The sequence below is a fragment of the Myodes glareolus genome, chromosome 14, assembly GCF_982192425.1.
Source record: "Myodes glareolus chromosome 14, mMyoGla1.1, whole genome shotgun sequence".
Lineage (NCBI taxonomy): Eukaryota > Metazoa > Chordata > Mammalia > Rodentia > Cricetidae > Myodes > Myodes glareolus.
In genome coordinates, this window is record NC_142039.1 from 5,721,521 (window position 1) to 5,746,761 (window position 25,241).

General features: G+C 38.7%; 1 protein-coding gene across 1 annotated transcript in view; it reads right to left on the bottom strand.

The window, feature by feature from the left end:
* Positions 1-25,241, bottom strand: part of Myo3a (myosin IIIA) — a 170,784-nt gene that overhangs the window by 67,243 nt on the left and 78,300 nt on the right. Inside the window, exons 14-18 of the mRNA XM_087896675.1 lie at positions 22,759-22,857; positions 22,562-22,676; positions 13,130-13,256; positions 9,748-9,958; positions 6,972-7,116 (exon numbers count right to left, since the gene is read on the bottom strand). Of these exons, the coding sequence (XP_087752801.1) occupies positions 6,972-7,116; positions 9,748-9,958; positions 13,130-13,256; positions 22,562-22,676; positions 22,759-22,857 (697 nt within the window). The remainder of the gene's footprint in view (positions 1-6,971; positions 7,117-9,747; positions 9,959-13,129; positions 13,257-22,561; positions 22,677-22,758; positions 22,858-25,241) is intronic.

The window sequence follows — 25,241 nt, forward strand, 5'->3', positions numbered from 1 at the left end:
AGTGACAGGAAGCACAGCACAGACACAGAACAGCCACATATATAGCCATATATATCTATCCACAGAACATACAGCAGACCCAGAAAGAAGCACATGCAGCTATGTTCTCTTAGCTTCTGAGAAAGGGTTCAAATTACACACTGGAAATAAAATGGCTTATTCAATTGCTGGGGCGGATGAAAAGTGTAATCCACCTACAGAAGACTGAAATCAGATTCATATCTTGCATCCTGTGCAAAAAATCAATTCAAATGGATCAAAGGCCTTCATCTAAAGCTTGGAACGTTGAAACTGCTCTAGTAAATTATAGGGAAAATACTTCAACATTCAGGATTCGGAAAATTTCCTGAAAAGGACTCCAATAGTTTAGGAAATAATCCCCAAAACTGATAAATGAGATTGCATGAAATTAAGGAGAGTCTGCAGAAGGAGCTATGAGCAGACACCAGCAGATGCTCACCAGCTTCAGTTCAGATCATAGGAAAAAGCTAAACTTTCAAAACTTTAATTGCCAATCAATAAATGGGCTAACAAACTTTTTTCAAAGCAAGAAATGCAAATGGCCACTCAACATTTTAAAAAGTGTTTAACACTAACAGACATTAGGGAACTGCAAATTGAAAACTGCTTTGAGATCCCATCTGACCCTAGTCAAAATGGCTGTCATCAAGGGGGAAAAAAGACAAGAAATGTTGGTGAGGATAGGAAAGAGGGATCCACAGTCATGGTTGACGGAAGTGCAAACTGCTCAGCCAAACTTGGAAATCAGTGTGGAGGCTTCTCAGAAAAGGGAGAGTAGACCATCCAATTCCCTCTCCTTCTCCCCTCTGCCTCCCCCCACTCCCACTTTACTCAGGAGATCTTGTCTATTTTACCCTTCCCAGTGGGATCCATGTGTCTTAGGGTCCTCCTTGTTACCTGTCTTCTCTGGGGCTGTAAACTGTAGGCTGGTTATCCTTTGCTTTATGTCTAATAACCACTTATGAGTGAATATATATCAAACTAGGCCCTCTGAATGTGGGTGACAGTTCTGTGGCTTCAACAGTTTGTGGGACCACTGGCAGTGGGATAAGGATTTATCGCTAGGGCATCTACTGGCTTTTGGAGCCCATTTCCTATGGAGGGATACCTTGCTCAGTCTGCATATGGTGGGATTGGGTACATGATCCTACCTCAAATGATGTGGCAGACTTTGTTGACTCTCCATGGGAGGCCTTACCCTCTCTATGGAGTGGATGTGGTGGTGGTAGGGTGGGGGTGGGGCGAAGATCGGAGTGAAAGGAGCAGATGGAGGGGGAACTGGGATTGGTATGTAAAATTAAAAAAAAAAGCTGTTAAAAAGAAAAGGAAAAGAAGAAGAGCCATCTTTTGACTTAGTCCTGTATCAGACCACAGAGAGCCTAGGACATTCATGTTTATCGTTGGATTATTAACAGTAGCAAGGGAATGGAACCAGCCTAAATGCCCATCAATGGGTGATGGACAAAATTATGCTACATACACACAATGGAATTTTATGTAGCCATAAAAAAAATGAAGTCATGAAATCTGAAGGAAATGGGATACATTTGGAAACCTTTTGTTAAAATAAGCTCACCTCTGAGACAAATATTAAGTGTTTTCTCTCATATGTGAATGCAAATATCTAATATATATATATATATATATATATATATATATATATATATATATATATATATATATATTGTGGGAGTAGTTTCAAGACATGGTTTCTCTGTGTAGCCCTGTCTGCCCTGGAATTCACTCCATAGACCAGGCTGGCCTTAGACTCAGAGATCGATCTACTACCTCTGGAGTGCTGGGATCAAAGGTGAGTGCCACCACCACCCAGCTCTTAGTTTTTATATAATATAACATGGCTACCTAGAAAGGGACTCCTGAGAGTGGAGGAGAGGTTTTAGAGGAGGCACTTGCCATGAAAGTGGACAGAGGACTGACTACTTAGAGTCTAAGGTGCAGTAAGAGAAAGACAGGGGAAGGGAGAGAGAAGGGGGTGGAGCATTAACAAAAACAAAGTTTGCATGAAAAGGTCATAATAAACTCATTGCTTTGTATGTTAATTAAAAATATAATTACAGCAATCATATGGACCTATGCAAATTTTACACTGTAATTACCTTTATTAAAAACTTTAGAAGTATCTGGTGATGGTGACTTATGCCTTTGATCTTAGCACCTGGGAGGCAGAGACAGGTGGGTTTCTGAGTTTGAGGTCAGCCTGGCCTACAGAGTGAGTTCCAGGACAACCAAGGCTACATGGAGAAAAACTGTCTTGAAAACCCAAAACCAAAACCCAAACAAACTAAACCAAAACACAAAAACTTTGGAAGTTTAATCAATCAGATGACCAAAACAAGTAGTACAAATTCTCATATCACATTGAGGGTGTTGCTCAATTTCATCCAGGAAGGAAAAACAGACTATGTGGGCGATATGGTTTTGGAGATGAAGGGCTGCCCTCCAGCCTTGATCCTCATACTCTGAACCTGGGAGGCCTGTGTGAGTCCAGGGAGGGAACAAGAGACTCCCATCAGGGGCTGCTCAAAGTTTCAGAGAATAATTTGGTTGGATATAAGTTTTATACTTTAAAATCCCCGGGTGGTAAAATCCCTGGGCGGTTCCCGAGCGGCCTGCCCAAGATCCCCAGGCGGTTCCCGTGTCCCAGGAGAGCAGGTAAAGGCAGGCAAGCGGCCCTGGTGGGCCATGTGACAGCAGGTAGTGGGCTCTGGGAGCAGCCAGTCCCAGACAGAGAGAGACTGGCTGTGCATCCGGGCAAGTGGGTCATGCAACGGCAGGCAGACACATGCAGGCGGGCAGGGACAGAGACGTGGACAGACACAACATGTAGAGTGAGATTGAAATATTTATTCAGGGGGTTATGGAAGGGAAGGGGAAAGGGAGGGCGGGGGAGAGAGAGGGAGAGAGTGAGAAAAAAAGAGGGAGACACACACACACACACACACACACACACACACACGCGCGCGCATGCCAAGAGGGGACAGTCAGAGAGAGTTCAAGGTGGCGGGGCAGGGGTTGGGGGTCTCCAGGAGTGGGTGTGTCTTGCCCCTTACAGGGCCAAAAGAATAACAATAAGCTTTTATACTCACTAGGTAAAAAGTTTAATGTCTATTTGGATATAATCTCAAACAATCTCTAAATCTTGTTGGAGTATTTAAAAACAAAGATTTGTTCATCAGAGGTTCCTAAATGTGTAGACAGATGTTTCTGTCCCACTTGGTCCTGCAGCTGTTCAGTACCAAAGAAACACACAGAAGCTTATATTAATTATTAACTATTTGACCTATTGCTCATGCTTATTACTATCTGCCTCTTACAACTTAAATTAACCCATAATTCTTATCTATGATTAGCCATGTGACTTGGAATCTTTTCTCAGTAAGGCATTATCATCTTGCTTCCTCTGCTTCTGCCTGGTGACTGCATCTCTGCCTTTCCTCGTCCCAGAATTCTCCTAGTCTGGTTACCCTGTCTATACTTCCTGCCTGGCTACTGGCCAATCAGCATTTTATTAAACCAATATGACTGACAAACTTAAAGTGTACACAAACATTATCCTACAGTATTAAATGAATTTCACTGTCTTAATAATTAAATGAAATGCTTAGCTGGATGTGGTGGCACACGCCTTTAGTCCCAACACGCGAGAAGTAAAGGCAGGTGGATCTCTGTGAGTTTAAGGTCAACCTGGTCTACAGAGAAAATTCCGGAACAGCCAGAGGCACAAAGAGAAACCCTGTCTTAAAAACAGACAGACAGACAGACAGACAAAAAAAAAAAAACACCCAAAACCAATCCACTAATCCAACAAAAGACTATAAAATGCTTTTTATTAATTGGAAAGTTAAAATAATAAAAAAGTTACCACCAATATGCACACAGTTTTAAGTAGGAAAAAAATTAGTAAATATAGAATAAATCATCCTTCAGCAAAACAACTTTTAGTCTTTATAAAAGGTTTGTTTTGAATCACCCACACAGTTGTTAAGATCAGACTACTGATTTCTATGGCCTACACATTTTTTTTTTACATCAGATAACTGATTCTTTTAACTTTACAATATTAAAAGGTTTGAAACGTAGGAATTACATATTGAGTACATTTTCATTCTTTGTAAGTGCTACAAATTATGTGTTGAAACCTATGTTAGAAATGTAACAAAGGTTATGGACAGCTGGAGACAAAGTTATCTGTATTTCTTTCCACAGGAGCAGAGAGAACAGTGATTTTTAATTTATTGTTTCAATGTGTACTTTATTTTTTTGCTTGGAAAACAGCTAAATTTTCAGCTCTCACCCACAGTGGCTCTTTAAATGCTATAGGCAATGGCTTATCTATGTGTAGAAACAAATATGAACACATCATGTTAAAAGCCAACTTCAGCCCAGCTAATGTGTTGCTTGAATGCATGAAGAAAGATTATCCAAAGTGTTGGGAGGTATATGTGAACACAGAGCAGGTTTTCAGTATTCTAAAACAATGCCTCGCTAGCACCATGTACCTGTACTGAGGAGTGCCCAGTGGTTCTTAGGAACGGTGGCATTTGTTCTGAGTCAAGCTGTGGTAGCTGTGCTTTCCCTCAATTTGAAATGTAGATGAGTAGGGAGGCTTCATTCACTGTGTGTGCATTCTATAGCACACGGAGCACACAACAGTATAAAAATAAAGCCAGAGGACAAAACCCACTCCAGTGCCAGCATGGAGAATTTTCGACAATGGGTACACATTTCTAACATGGCAAATGTGATTACACACCACTCAGACTGCCTAACACCCTTGATTCTTGTTGAGTTCTTTCTCATATGAAAGAAAACCATAACACACACACACACACACACACACACACACACACACACACACACACACACACACAGAACCTTGGCTATTTCTTGTGAAAATTCAGATTGAGGACTCTTGCAGGACAGTGGCTTCTCATTGAAAATCAGATAATGTCTTTGCTGCCCTAAGCTCTATCAACCAAGAGCCTTTTGGAAAATAGAGAAAGCCAAGAGTGTGTCGATTACACAAGTGTCACAGGGAAGGCAAGGCTGAGTGCTGAATCTGTAGGACTCTGATAGGACTGAGAAGATCGTGTGCTCTCAGCTGAGCTCCTGAGAAGGATTTCAGCAGAGCATTTTAACAACATTGTACAGTGCATTCCTCGACTGACCGTCCTTTGTTTCCAGGGAGGGGATCCAGGTTACTGAGAACAGCTTCGCGTCGCTGTTTTTAGACAGCATTAGCTTAAATGTTCTTAAGATCAATATATACACATGTAAATTTTTCTACGTCCAGGGAGGTATAAAAGCTCTAAATACTATGAAATACCATATGCTAAGAATCGTCCAGGACAAACAAGAAAAACAGTGTTACCATAGACTAGACGAAAAACAAAAGAAAGGGATATGAGTTATGGATGCTCTGGATGGATTGTTAAGAGATCCTTAGATATTTAATCAATGTCCACAGAGAAGTAGGTTAGGAAGAGAAAGGCTACACGGCTGCCAGGGTGACAGCACAGGCCATTAATTTATCAGATGGATGATGCGTTAGGATGCACTGTTCCCGTACAGTAAAGTCCAAAGACAAACAAGCTTTACTTATTTCAAACTTTGATGGGTTCTGTATTGAGGCATTAGAGCAAAATGATATTAATTTAATAAATATGTAAAATTTGTTATATGCATAGCCTCTGAAAGCACTAAAATAAGATGATTTTGGACATCGGAGTTTATGTCCAGGTGAAAAAGTCCATACCGAGAGTAGGGTTGGAGCCATTTCATGTAGTAGGGAGATTGACACAGATGCTATGCACTAAGAACACCAAGGTGTGTGGCGGGGAGTGAAATGAAAGACACGTGGAGCATGCTTTTCTGGAGCTCGGCGGTGAGGGCCACACAATGAAGGCCTTGGCCACAGACACAAGCAGAGTAAGAAAGGCTTTAAGTCTTCTATTAGCTCTTCATTTTAAAGTGATTTATTAATGTATCTGGGCGCTGGGAAGATTCCAATGGAGAGAGCTGGAGAGGGGTCCAGGAGAGGGTTAGGAAGATCAAGACACTGAAGATCCACCAGAACCTGAATGGGTATAGCGGAGGGGAACTAAACAAATGGAGATAGTGTCTTCAATATGTATGCTTTTCTTGGACCAAAAAGTGTCAAGATGGAGAAGTTTTCTTTTGTGACCACTGCTTTCAGACTGCAGTTTGGAAATGAAGTCTGTCTAAGTCTAAACCTTTTAAATAAAAGACTCATGTTCCTTCAGTTTACATATTTGAATTAACACATCACTTGTAATAATCAGTCAACACACAGCAAAGTACCATAATTGGAAGGTGACAGACGACATGAGGGCTGACGGCAAGTGTGGCTCTCCTGGATTTAATGAAATAAACAGTCTTAAAATGAAAGTATGCCAAATGAAATTCAAGGAAGTCCCTGATTTCTCTGTAGAAAAATATTGTTGGAGCTGAGCCATAAATTGCACATTGTACCTGACAAAATTACTGCTTCGTGTCATTTGCACCAAACCCATTATCTTGAATTTTGTTGCCTGGATACTAGGATTCGAAATTTTAATGTACTGTAGATGAATACTGAAATTTCAAACAGAATTCCAGCAATGCAGTCTAAAAAATAAATACTTGTAGACAAAGAACATATCTTTATTTGCAGCAGCTCAAAGTGGTTAAATTTTAAAGAAAAGTGCACTGGTCTTGAGTGAAGGATTTAGAATGTCACCTGTCTAAGTTACACTGTATATTCACACTGTATATTTTGCTTGCATTTTTACTACAGGCATGGAGAAAAATAATATTTTCCTTGTCTTTGAATGTTGCAACATAAAATGTATGGCCCAGGTACTGTTTATCCTATGTAATTATGCACTAACACACACATATGTATCTTTAGAACCCATACTTCAACTTACCTGCTCCCATGCGAACACGTGTTGATTAAAGTAATACTGGATCTGTTCATTTGCAATGTTAATGCACAGCTGCTCGAAGGAATTTTTTTTGAAATTTTCAAAGCCGAATATATCAAGAATGCCGATGCTTAGCTCCTCATCCCCACTGGAAGAATTAAAGAAGTGTTTGTTGAGTTATCACTCATTTCCTTAGGAGGCAATGCGAAGCAGAGCATCTTGGGACTTGCATTGGTGATTGAGTTAATTAAACAAGCCTCTCCACAGAAAACAAAGATAACGGAGGTAAAATTAATTTTAGTATGTGCATAGAACAGTATTTTCCTTACTAAAGAACCTACTCCCATGTTTTTATACAGCTAAACAGAAGTCCTTCCATGGGTTTAAACGCAGTCATAGCCCTGTGTGAGTCCAACATCATAGAACCTGGCTTTTACACGGCACTGCAAACACACAGACAACCAAAACTTTACCAGCAAAACAAAAATTCTTTTCAAATTTAAAATGTCTAACTACAAATGTCTTAATTATTCTCAAAGAACTGTTATATATTATTTTTACTTATTTGCTTATCCATATTTACATATAAATCAAATCACAACCCAGAGAAAGATACAAGCACGTAGGGATTCATCCTGTAGTTAAATATTTAATCCCCTTGTGGGGCCGCACATCTGTACTGTCAGCACTCAGCAGCCAGAGGCAGAAGACTTGACAGTTCAAGTCTGGGATGCACAGTTGCACAGTGAAACACAGTCCTGTTTCAAAAACAACACAAACCAACCCAAGGGGAGAAACAAATAAATGAATTTCAAAATACAATTGAATACTATTTTACACATGAATTATTTCAGATTTATATTTCTTTCTGCTATCATATGTTGCTGGCTCTGTATACTAAAAATTAGATAATTGGTTGAAATTTTTGCTTCCCTCAGTAAATAGGTAGACTGAAGTAATTTTTATGTGTACTTTAAAAATGAAACTACAAAAGCTTCCCTTTGGGTCTACCTGTTACTGTAAGCGACGGTCAGTGTTATCTGCTGAAGATGTGGGACTGACAGCCAGAATCTGCGTGCTCCCACACTAGGAGAAAGTGATTGACTCAGAGCTCAGAGTGGAAAGGAGATTCCCATAACTTTAGTTCCATGGATTGTAGGTGTCATGTATCTGTAATCCAATACTTAGGAGGCTGTGATAGCAGAATCCTGAATTTTAGGTCAAATTGGGGTGCACAGTAAGACTGCCTCCAACAACAAGAAATCTTGGTGACTGACTTGATAGAACTAAACTAAACTATCACAACAGGTCTTGGTTCAGTTTTTAAAAAGACTAACCACAATTAAAATAACTCTAAGTCTTGGCTAGTTATGGTACATGTAAGAACAATTATTATTTAGCAGACATGCTACAATGGGATTTTTTTTTTCACATCACCCTTCTGGGTACCATCTAGTGTTAAGCATGTGGACAAGAGCTAAGAAAGCGATGCCAAGAACTCTGACTATCTTGTTTACATCACATGGAATATACAAATATAAAACATTACTGAAGGTTTCCAGTTTTTATAAGATGCTTAACATCATACAGATGGCCACAAATGAGCAAAAAGCCATTTTGATTTTTAGTTATTCTGGGCAAACTGCGTTATGATCTGAGACTCAACTTCATAGGGACTGGGGAGGTTCAGGGATGGTTGTTTTGGTGACGTTTAGGGTGTTAAGACCATGGGGGCAAAAATGGGCAAACTAGACAACCTGGATATAAAATATGATGTAGGATGAATTTCAGTGGAAAATAAGGAAAAACTGCATATGTGAAAAGTGTATAAGATGATCCTTTATACTTAGTATCTATCTATCTGTCTATCTGTCTATCTATCTATCATCTATCTATCTATCTATCTATCTATCTATCTATCTATCTATCTATCTATCTATCTACCTACCTACCTACCTACCTACCTACCTACCTACCTATCTATCTATCTATCTATCTATCTATCTATCTATCTATCTATCTTTCTTTCTATCTATCTATACTCTATCCATCTATTTATCCAATCTACTTAGCTACATCTTAATGCAGATGTCCACCTTGATTTTTCACATGCAGCATTTCTAAAATTCCTATGACCTGTGGCAGAAAGAAACTTCAGATAAGAGTGTGAGAACTTTCATCTCTAAAGATCTAGACAATGGTGGCTTGGATTCTCTTTCTTCCTACTCCAAAGTTCTAGGAGAACCACAGACACAAGGTGTGGGAGCTTGTATCCAGGTTATAGTGACTATTAGATACCATGCTCTTGTGCATTTCAGAATCAAACTTCATTGGAAGCCACAGCACTTCTTCCTGCATGGTGCAGTGAGAGTTCAATGAAAGGAAAGTTTGACTTTGTAGTCATGTTTGAATGTAAGTCCATGAAGCAAAAGCAAAGAACTGTTTGACTGACATTATACAAGTGTAAAATGGCACCCACTTCATGGTACACAGCCTAATCAAGAGAACATTTGACTTGATAATATGATGCCATGTTTAAAATCCCTTTCTACATGATTACTAACACTGCTGCAGTTTTTGTAACAGCTATCAAGATATTTCATAGTTACATGGAATGATAATGTGATGCTGCTCCTAGGAGATGGAGCATATCCATAGGAACATAATTTCGATAATTAAGTTAAATAATCAGAAACATATTCAAAGGGACGTGTACAAATCCAAAACAGACATACCACTTAACATTTGCAGAAAACAGATGTATAAAACATTTATTTACCTTGGTGATGTGTCGTGTTTCAGTAAACTGTTAATACAATTGACTATCCAGCTAAAGAGACGTCCGTATAAAGTTTTAGACATGGCATCTCGCACATCAGTAGCTTTTTCTACTGTGTTGGGTCGTATAATCGTTTCTCCTCTGGTGACCACACAGTGGGAGGTCAGAGCTTCCTGTAGCTCATCTGCTTGAATGCAAAGCAAAGATGCTGCTGCAAAACCAATAGATTATTGTTAGGAAACAGTGAAAATAACTGTATTTTCAGAAAACAGAAATGTCTGAATTCAACTGCAGCACCTGACATTGCATAACACATGACTGTTTCACAGTATCGAAGCCACCATTCAGCATTAGTCTCCCTGCCTCTTCTTGATCGCTCTCTTCTTGCCTCCCCTAGCCAAAGTGTGGCTACCGCATGGTACAACGCCACACAACCAAACTGTCTGAACTAAGGAAACAGCTGCACAGGTGTGCAGCTACTTATGCGAAATCAACACTAATTTCACCAAATTGTGCTAAATATTTTAAAAGCACAATGAAAGGTTTGGTAGAATTTTGATATGATTGTGTGATTATGCCTAGAATGTAAGAATGAACTAGAAAACTACTTAGGTTTTGGAGTGAACTTGAATGAACATTTCACAGCGCATATCTGACAGAGCAGGAACCTGACGTTTCTGTCCTTCCTGTTAAGCTTTGTTTTTGGTACTAAATTTTCTTAACACGCAGTACTTAAAAACATACTTAATATTAATAATATCCAAATATCATAGGAATTTATGGTTATATTATAATTATTACATTTATGATTATATTAAAATAAGATTAATTTATGACAATTAACTCGGTAAGGAGAATTCATTTTTTAATATAACAAGCATCTTTTTTCTTCTCATAGGGAGGGCTGAGCCAGTGCTGGGCCAGCGCTCTACCACTGAGTCATCGACTCACATCTACTGATGACCTGGGTTTGACCCTGGGACCTACATGGCAGAAGGAGAGAGCCAAGGTGTCCTCTCACCTTTGCAATGCCATATAACGCATAAGTGAATAGATGTAATAAAATTTAAGAATCTATTCTGGTATAAGATGAATGGAGAGGATTCAAGTCCCCTGCCTGTCTCACACTTAGCAGTTGGTTGTCTGCAACGCTGTCTCCATTGAATTGTAATGCCATTTTGGTCCTTCTAGTTATTAAATAAATAGTTGGTTATTTACTGAATGTTATCTCCCACTGGCCTGTGTGTTGGCTTTCATTCAGATACTATTCATTCATCTGGCATAATTCATTTAGCATCTGCTACATGCCAGGCATTTTACATGAGGCTATATTGTTAAGAACCATGCTTTGGACACAAAGTTTCAGTCTCCATGGCCTTTACCCAGAGGACAGGAAAGCCAACCAAGAAATTTAATTGGGAGGAAAGAGGAAAGAAAAGGAGGAAAAAGGATGGGAAATGAGATAGAGGGAGAAGAAAGAGGAGGAGAGGAAGATAAGACAGGGTGTTGATGGAGGACAGGGAATGGATAGAAAGCCCATGGATATATTGGCTAAATGGTTTCTGAATGAGCATAGAAGAGATCAATTCTTTACTCTAGTAAATGACGGGGAGGTCACTTGGTTCAAACAAGAAGTGACCATATCATGAATGAGAATAGTGACAATAAACATAACATGGAAATAGTTGGTCTTAATTTAGAGATTTTTTAAATGAAATTATAAGTAATTTCAACACAATTAATACACTTAATTGTTTTCTACAAGTGATGTTCTGGGAAGAAGTTTGAGTAATTTTAATTATATACATATTAACATTACTCTTTTGCGAACTATTTGGTTTTCCTATTATATAAAAATAGGTTTCAATGATTAAAACAATTTTTCAGATTGTTGGATTCTAAGTATATTCTCACACACAGCTACTGTGTTTTGGACCTGAAGTGTCTCCCAATGGTCCATATGCTGAAGGCTTGGTTATCAGATAGTGGTACTTTTGAGAGGTGTTAGAAGTTTCAGGTGTTGGAGTCCAGTGGAAGAAGCTAGGTTTAGAGTTGTGCCCTTGAAAGGGATGTTAGGATCCTCATCTCTTCTCTTTGTGCTTTCTTGTCACCAGAAGGTGAACACATTTGTTCTATTCATTGCTCCCCATCTTGATATTTTACTTCACATGGGCCCGAAACAACAGGTAAATGACTGTAGACAGAAAGCTCTGAGACCATGAGCTGACATATTTCCTCCTTTAAAGTGATTTGTCTCATGTATTTGCTTCATCAATGCAAAGCATAATAATATAACCTAACAATATTGTGTCTCACTCTTCTTGCCACATATAATATTTTAATTATAACTGGGGTGGGGGTAAAACTCTTTTTATCAATGATGTTACATTATTGTTACTTCCATTTTAATAATCTACTATCTTTTATGTCAATCATATTATTTTATACTTGAAAAGTCAGAGCATCAAGGTTTTTCCAGGGACATAGCAATCACCATGTCAGCCTCAGACAACTGCTCCAGTTCTATTACAACCTGCTTCCAAAGCCACACTGGATACAGAAAATATTTATCTTAAAGGCAGGCCTGGACCAATTACATAAGTAAAATGAAGGAAAAACGAATACATAAAAATTAGTATCATGATTCTCTAGGCTGTGAATTAAATTCACAACGAATAAGGGATTATAGGGTTTATGCCAATATTAAAAATAAAAGAACAAACAGAATATATTCTAAATAGGTAAAAACTATGTCACTGGAGAAAATCAGTTGGATCATTTAAATTATTAGGGACATTTTGTCAAGCTCCACTATTAAGAGAAAGTTTGATTTGGAACAAGAATGAGGTGAGTCTCTTGTATGGAAAATGAAAAATTAATTAACCTATGACAAATGAGTCAAAGGAATTCAAACAGTAAAAACCACAATGGATACAGGTTATAAACACTAGAAGACAATTTTAACTCTTTTTTGTACAGGTCAACTACATTTTATCAATATTTTCTGCATTTTCATATTAAAACACAATTTCTTGCATAGGATCATAAAAGCTTGGTTTCTGAAAATACTGTTCATAGTAATAATTTTGCATGTGTAAAGACTGTTTTTCTTAGTTGACTTTTTTTTTAGTTCTTCAAGACAGGGTTTCTTTGTGTAATTCTGAATGTCCTGTAGACCAGATTGTCCTTGAACTCAGAGATCCCCCTGCTTCCCAAGTGCTGGGACTAAGGGCATGTGCCACTATGCCTGGCTTGATAGCTGGTTTTTACAACTTACTTCTACACATTCTTTGTGAGATCTACAGGAGTAGAAGTGTTTGAAATTATCCCCAGCACAGGCTATGAAAGAGTTCAGTCTTGAATGGAAGGCAAGACAACTCACAGTTCTCCAGAGCTGCGTGATTGCAGATGTAGCTCTTGTCCATCTGGTACTCAGTTGCCACAGAGGAGAATTCAATGTTTCCAACATTCAAGATTGCAGCGAGCACACTATACACACTTCCAAGTTGCTAAAATATATCACAGAAATAGTAGCATCAAATGTGGTCTACAGCAATATGAGGACTATGACTTGGAACAGATGGAGGAAAAGCCTTGGATTCGAGCACAAGAAGGTCACTCTTCATATGGTGAAGCCAGACTAAGACCCAGTCAGGCAAGGATTCAAGCAGGCTCAGTCTCATTCATTATTTTGACTTTGGAGATCAGCATAAAGCTGTTTCCTTGTGAGCACTTAGAATATTTTATAAATGTTAGTATAAATGAAAATAGTTAGGAGGAACACTCCTCAGAGGAAGTAGAAATATTCATTAGGTTATAGATATTCTAGCCATGTGAACTTTAGAATGCAGTGTTGTTTTTAATCACATGTACATTTTCTGCAGGCCATCTTAGACATGAGGTTACTGTGTGGATTGAGGGAGAGTCTAGTGAGGTTATGTGTGTGGATTGAGGGAGAGTCTGGAAAAAAGTATCAAGAGATCCCAGCATCCAAATCCAAGGTGATATGATGCTTAAGACTAGACTTAAGACTATAGACTACAGCAGAAGTTTTCATAGTATTCATTACTATTTAACATAGATTCTTAATGCTCAGGAACACGCAGGCACACATGCAAACTTGTATATGATTCTCTCTGAAGACAATGGGGGGACTTATCAAGGTATGTCTGCAAGTCACGGTATTATTCCAACTACCTTCATGGTGCAGGAGACCCAGAAGACAGAAAACCATGACCCCAACTTAGCATGCCTTGCAGCTATATCAAAGAAGCTTATCCTCAGGTCCAGGCATATTGAAGCTATATTGTTTGGGGGTACATGAGGCCCAGAAGACAGCAAAACACGACCCCAACATAGCATGTCTTTCAGTTGTATTGAAGAAGCTCAGCCTCAGGTCCAGGCATGTCTGTGACCGAGGGAGAAGTTGAACTGTTCACAGCATAAAAACTTGTCTGTCTACCCAACTACCCATCTTCAGGACTGACAATCACCAACTGGCTTAAAGTAATTTGTGTTCTGTAGTAAGCAAAACATTTCTTCTTACGTAGAAAGTCAGCAAAGTTTGATAGAACTAAAAACTTGGCATGGATGTTGAAAGGACTGGAATTTGAAGCCTGTATCTTAGCTCCCAGAATGCATGTTACGTTTCCACTGAGGAAGGAGAGCAGTGTGGAGGAACGGACAACTCCCAAAGTTCCATGGACCTAGGCCAACCCCAGCACTAGTTTCTCGTTACCTGTGGGATAACATACAACTACATGCAATTCTAGAATCACAGTTACTTCTGGGCCTGAAAACAACATCAAAATAAGAATAAATTCACCAGGGGTAAATTCTGGCCCTTCAGGAAAAAAGTTTGGTTTTTTTTGTTGTTTTGTTTGTTTTCTTTTTAATAAGGAAATGAGATAATACAAGACTGTATAAATTCTATAGGAATTCTGTGAACTTTCAAGTGTGTTAGTGGTTCATGGGTCTTGATATATTCTGTTTAATTTAATTTCTACATACTTTTTTCTGTATAGGTGTTAATATACTGTGAACATAAAACCATTGCTTGGGACTGGAAGATGGTTTAGTGGGTAAAGGTGTTTGTTGTCAAGCCTGACAGTTGGTGATCAGTCTCTGGACCAACACCATGAAAGAAAGAACCAATTTTATTTTTTTATTGTTTTTATTGAGTATATATTTTCTCCATTCCCCTCCCTTTCTCTCTTCTCCCCTTCTACACTCTGTGGTTCCTATTTACTCCCAGTTTACTCAGGAGATCTTGCCTTTTTCTCCTTCCTATGTACATTAGATCCATATATGTCTCTCTTAGGGTCCTCTTTGCAATCTAGGTTCTCTAGGATTGTGAATTGTAGGCTGGTTTTCCTTTGATTTATGTCTAAAAGCCACTTATGAGTGAGTACATATGATATTTGTCTTTTTGGGTTTGGGTTACCTCACTTAGTATGATGTTTTCTAGATCCATCCATTTGCCTGCAAATTTCAAGATGTCATTATTTTTTTTCTGCTGTTTAGTACTCCATAGTGTAAATGTACCACATTTTTCTTATTCATTTTCCAGTCGAGGGGCATTTAGGTTGTTTCCAGGTTCTGGCTATGACAAATAATGCTGCTGTGAATATAGTTGAGCACATATCCTTGTGGTACGATTGAGCATCCTTTGGATATATACCAAAAAGTGGTATTGCTGAGTCTTGAGATAGGTTGTTACCTAATTTTCTGAGAAATTGCCATACTGATACCCAAAGGAGCTGTACCAGTTTTCACTCTGACCGGCAATGGAGGAATGTTCCCTTTATCCCACAACCTTTTTGACATAAAATATCATCAGTGTTTTTGATCTTGGCAATTCTTACAGGTATAAGATAGAATCTCAGATTGTTTTGTTTTGTATTTCTCTGAAGGCTAAGGATGTTGAGCATTTCCTTAAGTGTCCTTCAACCATTTTAGATTCCTCTACTGAGAGTTCTCTGCTTAGGTCTATACTCCATTTCTTTTATTGGATTATGTGTTCCCTTGATGACCAATTTCTTGAGTTCTTTGTATAGTTTGGAGATCAGTCCTCTGTAGATCTTTTCCTATTCTATAGGCTGTCATTTTGTCTTGTTTACTGTGCCCTTTGCTTTACAGAAGCTTTTCAGTTTCAGGAGGTCCCGTTTATTAATTGTTTCTCTCAGTGTCTGTGCTGCTGTGGTTCTATTTAGGAAGCGGTCTCCTTAGCACAGCTATCCTAACAGCTAAGGGGATGGTATTCAGGGAAGCATGGTGCTTTGTGTGATGCTTGAAAATTTTTAATTTCTTTCATAAATATCTTCTGATCTAAACTAAAATTCTGGCTGAGAACACAAAGAAAACATGTTAGCCTGTGATTTTAGACTATCATAGGAAATGTTTTTAAAAAGTTAAAGAAGAAAGCAAGGGTCCTTCTTGTTTTAGATATAACAGATGATTTTATTCTAATAAAAGCAAAAGTCCTTGCTTGAGTGTGAACTAAATGGTGTGGTAACAATGTTAAGAAAGCCAGGTAAGTCACCAAACCTCTTAGTATTTATTGTAAATGTATATAATGGAAAAGTGGACTTGGAAATTTCATGGTTTAAACATTTGGCATTTCCCAAATTGTGTTATTTTTAGAGATTATCTAATTTGTGTGATTTTTAGAGGTTGTCTAACTTTGATCTGCCTGTACTTTGTTTTGTGTTAATTCACAAATGCACATGTCAATTGTAAACCCTGGGAAGGTTTAAGAGACAAGGACACTATGGGTGTTGTCAACACTGACAACAGAAAATGGGGAAGGAGACAGAGAAGCAGAGTGGCAGCCACTATGCTGCAGAAAGCTGTGAAGGTGGGATGCTGTGCTCAGAGGGTGCAGGGCCCTTGCTGGACTGTTATTGAAGCTCTTCTTTCAGCTACTCACAAAGGACAGACCAGAGAAAGCCAGAAGGAGTGCAATCAATTCAGATATGGGTGAAAGCAAAAATAAACGCCCACTCAGTTCAAGTCTCCTGACTCTGAACCTGGCCAGGCTGCCTTCATTTAACTCTTAGAATCAGCTTGAGATGGGCAAGAACTTCCAGGGTGGATTACCTTGAGCCAGGGTAACAGCTTTCATAGAACAACCAGCATCAATGATGCTTCAGGACCAGAAACGGATGTTCTCAACTCATAACTCTAACCTCCTGTATAGATGTTCAATATACCATGAATATGTTTAAAAACTGAAAAACACAGGTTGATATGCATGAATGATATTCACAAGTTGATTCAAGCACAAATCTGGTTTCCTATCATTGTTACTCAACATTGTCTGCCATCAAGAGCAATGTAAGTGAACATTGAGTGTGACTTAGATGTAAACAAACCAATTTTAAACTGGTTCCTTGTTCGTAAGAGTCTGGATCTGGGAATGACTGGTTAGAAGCTAGGGAGAGAAGTGATGTAAAGGGCAGTGCTGGATTTGAACTTGAACTTTGACAAAGAGGAACTGGAAGTGACTATGTCCAAGAAAGGGTCAGCAGAGGGGTGGACTTAGGGTTACAGTAGTATCATAGCAGCCAGAGCAGCAAATGTCTCCTGTGTACATAGGGTTTATAATAGGATGAAATACCCAGGGATGGTGGTAGGGTCAGGGAGAAACTTTGTCTTTTGAGCAAGAATAAGAGCAAAAATTCCAGCCAGTCCTAGTGGTGCAGGATGTAATCTCAACAGACTGAAGCAGGAGGATCACAAGTCTAAGATCTTGTGGGCTACAGAGTGACTTTAAGGAGTTCAGGGCCAGACTGAGTAGCTTAGAGATCCTATCCTAACAACAACAACAACAAAGGACTGGACATGTAGGCCAGTGGCATAGCATCTGTCGGACATGCGCAAGGCTATAGATTCAATGCTCAGTATGAGAAAATTAGGAAAAATATTCAAGTGGCCACTTCTGATATCCGGGACACTGATTACAGCACGTTCTCTTGCTTGATAGAGCAACACTGAAATAAAGCCGGCTTTGCTTCAACCTGTGAATATCATTCATTTATTTCAAACCATACGTTCCAAATTTAAACATACTTAAGACTAATTAAACAGCTGACTATGAGACTGAATGTGGGAAAGAATGAAATCTCCACAGCTTTTCTTCCATCTCTGGATGGGGGTCATACATCCCCCACATACGGCTGAAGTGCAGTAACCCTGTGTCAGAGCTGCTCCCTCACACTGAAAGCCGTTATAAATATTCACTAGTCATAAAAAGATCTATTTCCTGACAGCCACCAGTTTTCTCTACCTCCAGATGCTACAGTTCATCTTGTTCCCTCAAATTAAGGCCAACAGTAAAGATTTCAACATGACTGGGGATCTACCCTTTGGACTACATATTATATATAGGCACACACAGTGCCATGCTTTAATACGGTCAACAATGAGTTCTTCATGTCTTGGACTTGTACTTTTCATTCATAGCACAGCACAAAACAGGCAAAGGATGCGATTAATCAAGTCCATTCTCCTGTCTCCATATAACAATTCAGTCATTCTGCTTTGTCCACTGCCACCACTACCACCACCTCCTTCTCACCCCTTTCTCTATGGTTTTGGAGTGAGGTGCACATAAGAAAACCAAATTCACATATTGGAGTCTTTTAAAAACTAGATGCTGTCTCACTGGAAGAAAATTCTTGTTGTTATTTGCCTCATCTAAAAGCAAAGTCTGTAAGCTTCTCCTAAAGTCCTTAAAGAGATATCAGAATTTCACTACCCTTTACAGGCTAGAGGGTGTTTTGTGTATTAACAGGGAAAAGGAAACTACTCATCTCCCTTTGCCCTAGAAACCACAGAATCATTAAGTTCCCAGGTGACAGCTATAGTTTGCTAGTTACAGAATAGGTAGCCTAAGCTGTCACTCAAAGCTCCAGGTAAAGTCCATCCATCAGTGGAAAGAAAGAAAGACTACATCGTTCAAGAATAAGGATAGTCAAATTGGAGTGTCTACTTCTAAACCAGTTCCCTGATGGGGACTGTAGAATCAGAACTCCCATCCTGAGGGAGACAGAATTGACAGATACATACAGAATACTTAATTAATCAGATAGATTCTCCTCACGATCCCATCAAATCCTCTCTGAAATAGATCATATCATCACTTATAAATCAAGTCTTAAATATAAAATAATCAAATAATTTCTTATGCCTTTGTCATATTACAAAGGGGGATAAAGTATGAATAAATAGTAAGAGAAACTATATAAATGCATGAAACTGAACAACACATTCTTGAATGACCAGTGAATCACTGAAGAAAAAGAAAAACAAAACAAAACAAATCATGGAGGAGAAATTAGAAAAAATAAGAGTAAAAAAAACCCATAAAAGTACAAATTACCAGAACATGTAGACTTCAGCTAAGGGAAGTCTATGCAAGTTTATGGCTAGAGAATTTAGATAGAGCTCAAATAAATTATCTAATGATGCACACCAGAGTGCTATAAAAACAAGAACAATAAATACTTTAAGGCAGTCAAGGTAAAGAGTTAATAGCAATCAGGATAGAAATGATGAATGGAGGTTGAAAGAACAATATATAGAAAATATTGAATATATAGAACCAATCAGTGAATTGGTTCTTTGAAAAGTGATAAGATGGTAAACTCCCAAATAAACTAACCAAAAAAAAAATGTTCCAAAGTTGGATAACTAGAGACAAAAAGGATGGAAATTTCAATATATTCCAAGGAGATCCAGGGAATCGGTAAGCAATACCTTGGAAATTTATATTCCCAAATACTTGGAGATCCTAGAATAAAATGGCAAACTCCCATGCACAATGTGACATACAAAATTACATCAAGAAGATATAAGAAAAACCAGTAGGTGCGCAGCAAGTAAAGAGAATGAAGCAATAATAAAATCTCTCCCAACAAAGAGCACTCTAAGTAGATACTAGAAGGATTCATTGCAAAATTTTACCAAACCTTGAAAGAAGAGTTAACATCATTGCTTTTCAAACTGTTCCATAACAGAAACAAAGGGACACTGCCAAAGGTATGCCACGGAGCCAGCATTATGCTTATATCAAACTGAATATGGGCACAACAAAAAGAAAACTACAGACTAAGTTCCCCAAGAAGCTGGTAATAGGTGTGAACATTATCAATAAAATCCGTGCAAGCCAAATTCACTAAGTCAGTACACTAAGTCAGAATATTTTGCTTCATTCTAGAGATAGGGAGATAGGTCACTGTGAACACATCAAGAAATGTAACACAGTACATGCACTTAAGAATTGAAATCATTGAAAAATTGTATTTCAACAGATGCAAAAGAGGCCTTTGACAAAGTCTATCACATGTCCTCCTCTTGGGATAAAGAAAACCTCACAGAAACTAGAAGAGGTAGATACATACTTGAGCACCATAAACAAAACACATGACAAACTAACATATTAAATGAAAAACTTAAAAGGATTTTTTTTTTTACTAAAACCTGAAATGAAGCAAAGTTGTTTAGTCAAGTGCTTAAAGTCTTAGCTAGAGCAGTAACACAAGAAAAACGAAATAAGGCAGAGGGGAAGAAAAAAATTACCTTTATTTGTAGACAATATAATCATATCCTTTTTCAGGTTTTATTATTGTTATTATTATTATTATTATTATTATTATTATTATTATTATTATTAATCATATCCTTAAATGGCCTAAAGCCTGTGCAAGAAAACATTTAGTTCTGATAAGCACTTTCACTGAAATAACAAGATACATAACAAATACCAGAAAACTATCAGCTTTTCTATATCCCACGAGCAAATCTGGCAAAAGAGGAAAACAACTAGCCAATTTCATTTATGACTTCAGCAAAACAAATATAAAATACTTCAGAATAAGTGTAACTAAGACAGTAAGAGAACTCTACTAAACAAACTTTAAGACACTGAAGGAATTATGAAAGATGCAAAAAGATGAAAAAACTTTTACAATCATGGATGGGCACAATTTATTGTGAAATGACTTATTGCCAAAATTAATCTTCAAATTCAACACGACCCCCAAAACATTCCATTGATATTCTTTACCATATTAGGAAAAATCATCCTAAAATTCATGTGAAAGTAGAAATGATACCAAACAAGAAACACAATAAAAGCACAAAACCCACGGCATTAAAATCTCAAATTACATCACAGAGCCACAGTGACAAAAGTCTCATGGCAATGTCACTAAAACAAGCACACAGACTAACAGAATAGAACAAAGGCCTCAGAAACAGCCCAGACGGCTGCAGACGCCTTTAAAGAAGGATGTCAAAAGTGCATTTGAAAGAGAGGGGCTCTTAAAATGATGCCCAGAGAACCGTATTTCCACATGTAAATCAATAAAACCAGTTTTCTGGTCTTATCTACTCAAAATCAGTTTACAGTTGATCAAAGATGTAAGACCAGAACTTCCGAAACAACAACAGGCAAGACATGTTAACTCACAGCATGGCCAAGTCTTTATGTACAGGACTCCACTCTCAGGAAACAACCCATGAACAGAAAGGTAGGATTGCATGACATTACAAAGTCCTGTACTGCAAACAGAATGAGACAACATATAAAATGGGGAGAAAAAAATTGTCAACTATACATTAGACTGGGATTAATATTTACACTCCATAGAGAACTGTAAAACTTCAGCCCTAAATATAAATTAAACAAGAAATTGACTAATGAATTGAATAAATCGTGTTATTTGAATGGTACAGAATGGTCATTATGCTAGGCAAAATAGGCCAGACCTAGGAAGATCAAATATTGCCTGGGTTCTCTCATACATGGGGTTTAGATTTAAATTTATATATACATGTATGTGAGTTTATGTGAAAAATGAAAGTAGAAAGAGGGCTGTGATGAGAGGGAAAAGAGGTGTACATGAAAGTAGGTGAGAGTTCAAGGGAGGGCAATGGAATAGAAGACATGGAAAAAGGAGGAGGGAGGAAGTGGAGGGATGAAGGGGAGCAGCAAGAGGGCAGTGGGGAAAGGAGATCAGTAAGTGGGTGAACAAGAACGATATAATAATATATATTATGAAAATGCTACAGTGAAACCTAATCATTTGTATGCTACCTATAAACAGCTTTGAAAAACTAAAATACAAAAACTTAAGGGGAATAAAGTTAGAGATACAGGAAAAACCTAAATAGTATAAGAAAATTCAGCAATTAATTTTATGGCTTAAATGTGAGTTAATTTCCCAGAAAAATTCAAGTAACTAAAAAGGAACATAAAAATATAACAAGGTACTTATTATGGAAGACTCAGAAACATGATACAAGGCTTTATATTGAGGCCGATAAGATGGCTTAGCTGGTGGGTACCTGTTGCAAACATGAGAACACCCAAATTAAGATCCCCAGAGCCCATATACACAAAAGCTAGACTTGCAGTGTGTGCTGGTAACCCAACCTTGGGCTGCAGAGGGTGTTGGAGGTTGGGGGATCCTTGAAATTTACCTGCAGGGTGAGACAAATTGATGAGCCAAATTGATTGAGTGAGTGAGACCCTTTCTCAAAGCATAGGCAGAGAATCACTGAGTATAGACACGTGATCTTGACTTCAGGCCTTTTTATGCATCTGCATACATATGTGCACATACCCCACACATGCAGAGCAACACCCACACGCACCACCATGCACATATAATGGGAATGACTGCTGTATAAAGCCCTGAGCATAGTTCCTGGCATCTATTAACCAGTCAGTGAGTTAGCTAAATCTCATCGTTAACGAAGGCTTTTAAAAAGATACTAGGAAAGTGGCTCAAACGTCTCTGGTACTCACCTCCATCGTAAAGCCAATGACTTTGAAACACTGTTCAATTAGTTCATACTGGGATTTATAGAAACTGTTATTCATCATGTCCTGCACTGTTCTGAGGTGCTCGTTTTGTAAGTACCTGAAGAAAGTAGGAGAGGAAGGGTAAAATCTAAAACCCATCGAAAGAGAAAGCACCATTACAGGACAACCCGTAGGATTACCTGGGCGGCTTATTTTCAGGCAATTTGTAAAGGGCTAGTTTCTTCTTTTCCGCTAACCCAGCGTAAATGTAGTAAAAAATATGAAAATTTTTTTCTCCACTGAAAAAATAAGACATTATCAGGAAGATGGTTAATACAAACATTTATTAACTATTAAAATGACACCCCGATACTGGTGTTAGAACAAACAACAGCTGTGATAGCCCACATGTGCTTCCTTGAACATTGTATTTTGGCTTTCTGTTGCTAATGCCATTATTTTCTGATGTAGGTGGGCCTTCTGTCTATGTGTTATTTTCATTGGTTAATAAAGAGACTGCCTTGGCCCTTTGATAGGACAGAAAATTAGGTAGGCAGAGTAAACAGAACAGAATGATGGGAAGAGGGCAATGAGGCAGACTTCATGGAGCCAGTCACCAGGTCAGACATGCTGAATCTTTCCCGGTAAGCCACCACCTCGTGGTGCTACACAGATTATTAGAAATGGGTTAATCAAGCTGTGAGAGTTAGCCAGTAACTAACTGTCTAGAGATAATGGGCCTGGCAGTGTTTAAATGAATACAATTTGTGTGTTGTTATTTCCGGGGCTAAGCTAGCCATGCGGGAGTCAGGCAGGACGAAAAGCAAGCCTGCCTGCAGCTCCTCACTACAATTTTCAACTATTAGAATCATTAGTGGAAGTTCCAAACATCACAGCATTTGTGAGTGAGTCTTCAAGAAGTTTTCTAGGTACCAGGAATATAAAATGAATAAAACAATCCGAAATGTTTAACTTCTAGAACATCAGTGGGGATGGCCAGAAATAGGATGCACAGTATGCCAAGTGGAGGTAAATGCTGAATTATCTCACTCATCCTCTACAAGTCCTTGGGGGAGGCATTGTTTTCCTGCTTTACATATTCAGGAAACTGAAGCTTAGTGCTCCCCATCTCAAGCAGGATAACAGAACCGATGGCTCTTCTGCAAATTCAGAACAGGGCCACCTGACTGCGATGGCCACACCACCTCCATCTTTTTATCTTTCTGAAGTTCAGTTTTCTCATATATGTGAGTTATCTCCAAATAATTCAAGCTCCATTGCTTGAATTCTAAGCCCCACCTCCCTATACTTAGGCTGAGTAAGGCATACCTTCACAGGGAATGGGCTCCAAAAAGCCAATTAATGCACTAGGGATAAATCCTGGTTCCACAGCCAGTGACCCCACAGACTGCCCAAGCCACATAATTGCAACCCACATTCAGAAGGCCTAGTTTAGTCCTATGCAAGTTTCCCAACTATCAGCCCAGAGTGAATGAGCTCCTTCTAGCTTGGCTCAGCTGTCTTTGTGTGTTTCTACATCTTAATCTCCACCACTTTGCTCATATAATTCCTTCTTCCTCTCTTCGAATGGGCTCTGAGAGCTCAGCCCTGGCTTAGCTGTGGATCTCTGCGTCCGCTTCCATCAGTTCTGGATGAAGGTTCTAATGATGAATATTAGGGTGGTCATCAGTCTGATGATAGGGGAAGGCCAGTTCAGGCGCCCTCTCCACTATTGCTAGGAGTCTTAGCTGGGGTCATCCTTGTGGATTCCTGGGAGTTTTCCTAGCACTAGATTTCTCCCTAACCCTATAATGGCTCCTTCAATCAAGACACCTCTTTTCTTGCTCTCCCTCTCTATCCCTCCTCCAACTCAACCATCCTGTTCTTTCGTGTTCTCCGTGTTCCCCTTCACAACCACTCCCAGCTTACTCAAGAGATCTTATCCATTTCCCTTTCCAGGGCATCCAAGCATGTCTCTCTTAGGGTCCTCCCTGTTACCTACCTTCTCAGAGGTTATGGATTACATTTAATATCTACTTATGAGTGAGTACATACAGTGTTTGAAAAGACAGGGTTTTAGGGCTGGCTGCTGCCCCATGAGCAGACATGCCCTTTATTTTAAACCTTTTGACTTAATTTTGAGCAGCATAGAGATGGAATCTAGGGTCTCAGACATGCAAGCACTATACTGCTGAGATACATCCAGCCTGCATATCCTTCCTAGAAAGCCACACAAATTCTCATCTTCAATGCCATTGTCTGTTGCTTATTGCAGATACCATTGAGACGTCAAGAAGTCTATTCCAGAGAACATTGTACTTAGCAAAAGTAACCGTAAAGACATGAAAGTGCTTGAGGAACTTGCTGGGATGAGGGAAGCTATACGGATAAGAGAGGGTGACCAGAATATATTATACACTGGTATAAAATAGACAAAGAATAAATTAATTTTTTAAAAGTTAGAACAAAACTAAAAGCTTTGTTTAGTTCTTGTCTGTTTGACACCAGTTAAATAAGAAAGCTTCTCTGGGGTAGCACACTATATAATTTATTTGCTTTCTTCTCTTGGTGTCACAATGATTGCTCTGTATGTCACCTCTGAAAGCACTGCAGTGAGGCGATGTATAATTAGTGAAGTGACTCATAAACGTAGTCACACAAACTTAGCAGATTTCTCTACCGT